General features: G+C 63.2%; 1 protein-coding gene across 1 annotated transcript; it reads left to right on the top strand.

Moving 5' to 3' along the window:
- Window positions 1–6: 6 nt before the first annotated feature.
- Window positions 7–966, top strand: LOC112964165 (basic proline-rich protein-like; the record flags this gene model as incomplete). The annotated part of the gene is made up of 2 exons (XM_026061898.1): window positions 7–522; window positions 632–966. Coding segments are annotated over exons 1-2 (792 nt in total), but the record flags the coding sequence as incomplete, so codon positions are not given.
- Window positions 967–968: the final 2 nt, after the last annotated feature.

The raw sequence follows: 968 nt of genomic DNA, 5'->3' as shown, positions 1-968 counted from the left end.
CCGTGGGCCACCAGAGACGCCCATGGAGATCCAGTGTCACCATCCATGCACATCCGGCATCATGCATGAGCAACCATCACCATCCGTGGAGATCCAGTGCCACCATCCATGGAGATCCAGCATCATCCATGGAGATCCAGTGCCACCATCCATGGACAGCTGGTGCTAGCCACGGGCAACCGGAGATGTCCATGGACAACCAGCTCGTGCACCTGCTGGTGGCCCCAGACATCCTGCACCGCAGGCCAGGCCCCTCCCCGGAGCCGCCTGCCACCCCTGCCCCACRGCGTGACGCACCTGTGGGTGGCCCCTGCCCCGTGGGATGGACGGCGGCGCCTAGGGACAACCGGAGCCATCCGTGGACCTCCAGCACCATCCATGGACAGCCGGAGATGGCCAGCGGACACCCGGCGGCGGCTGTGGACCTCTCGCGCCCTCGGTGCGGTCTCGTTGGCCAACCACCCCCCCTCGCCGTCATCCCGTTGGCCAACCACCACCCTTGTTGCCATCCCGTTGGCCAACCAACGTTGCCAACTCATTGGCCAACCAGTGCCACCATCCCACTGGCCAACCAACGTTGCTGTCATCCCGTTGGCCAACCAGTGCCAGTGCCACCCTCCCGTTGGCCAACCACCACCTTCACCGCCATCCCATTGGCCAACCAATGTTGCCAACCCATTGGCCAACTGGTGCCATCATCCCATTGGCCAACCACCACCCTCGTTGCCAACCCGTTGGCCAACTGGTGCCACCATCCCATTGGCCAACCAATGTTGCTGCCACCCTGTTGGCCAACCAGTGCCACCATCCCATTGGCCAACCACCACCTTCACCGCCATCCCATTGGCCAATCAGTGCCACCATCCCATTGGCCAACCACCACCCTTGTTGCCATCCCGTTGGCCAACCACCACCTTCACCGCCATCCCATTGGCCAACCAATGTTGCCAACCCATTGGCCAACGGGT

This window comes from Apteryx rowi, unplaced genomic scaffold (genome assembly GCF_003343035.1).
Source record: "Apteryx rowi isolate R43461 unplaced genomic scaffold, aptRow1 scaffold_1868, whole genome shotgun sequence".
NCBI lineage: Eukaryota > Metazoa > Chordata > Aves > Apterygiformes > Apterygidae > Apteryx > Apteryx rowi.
Note: the sequence above shows the minus strand (reverse complement) of the source record. Positions and strands in the feature narration are given on the sequence as shown.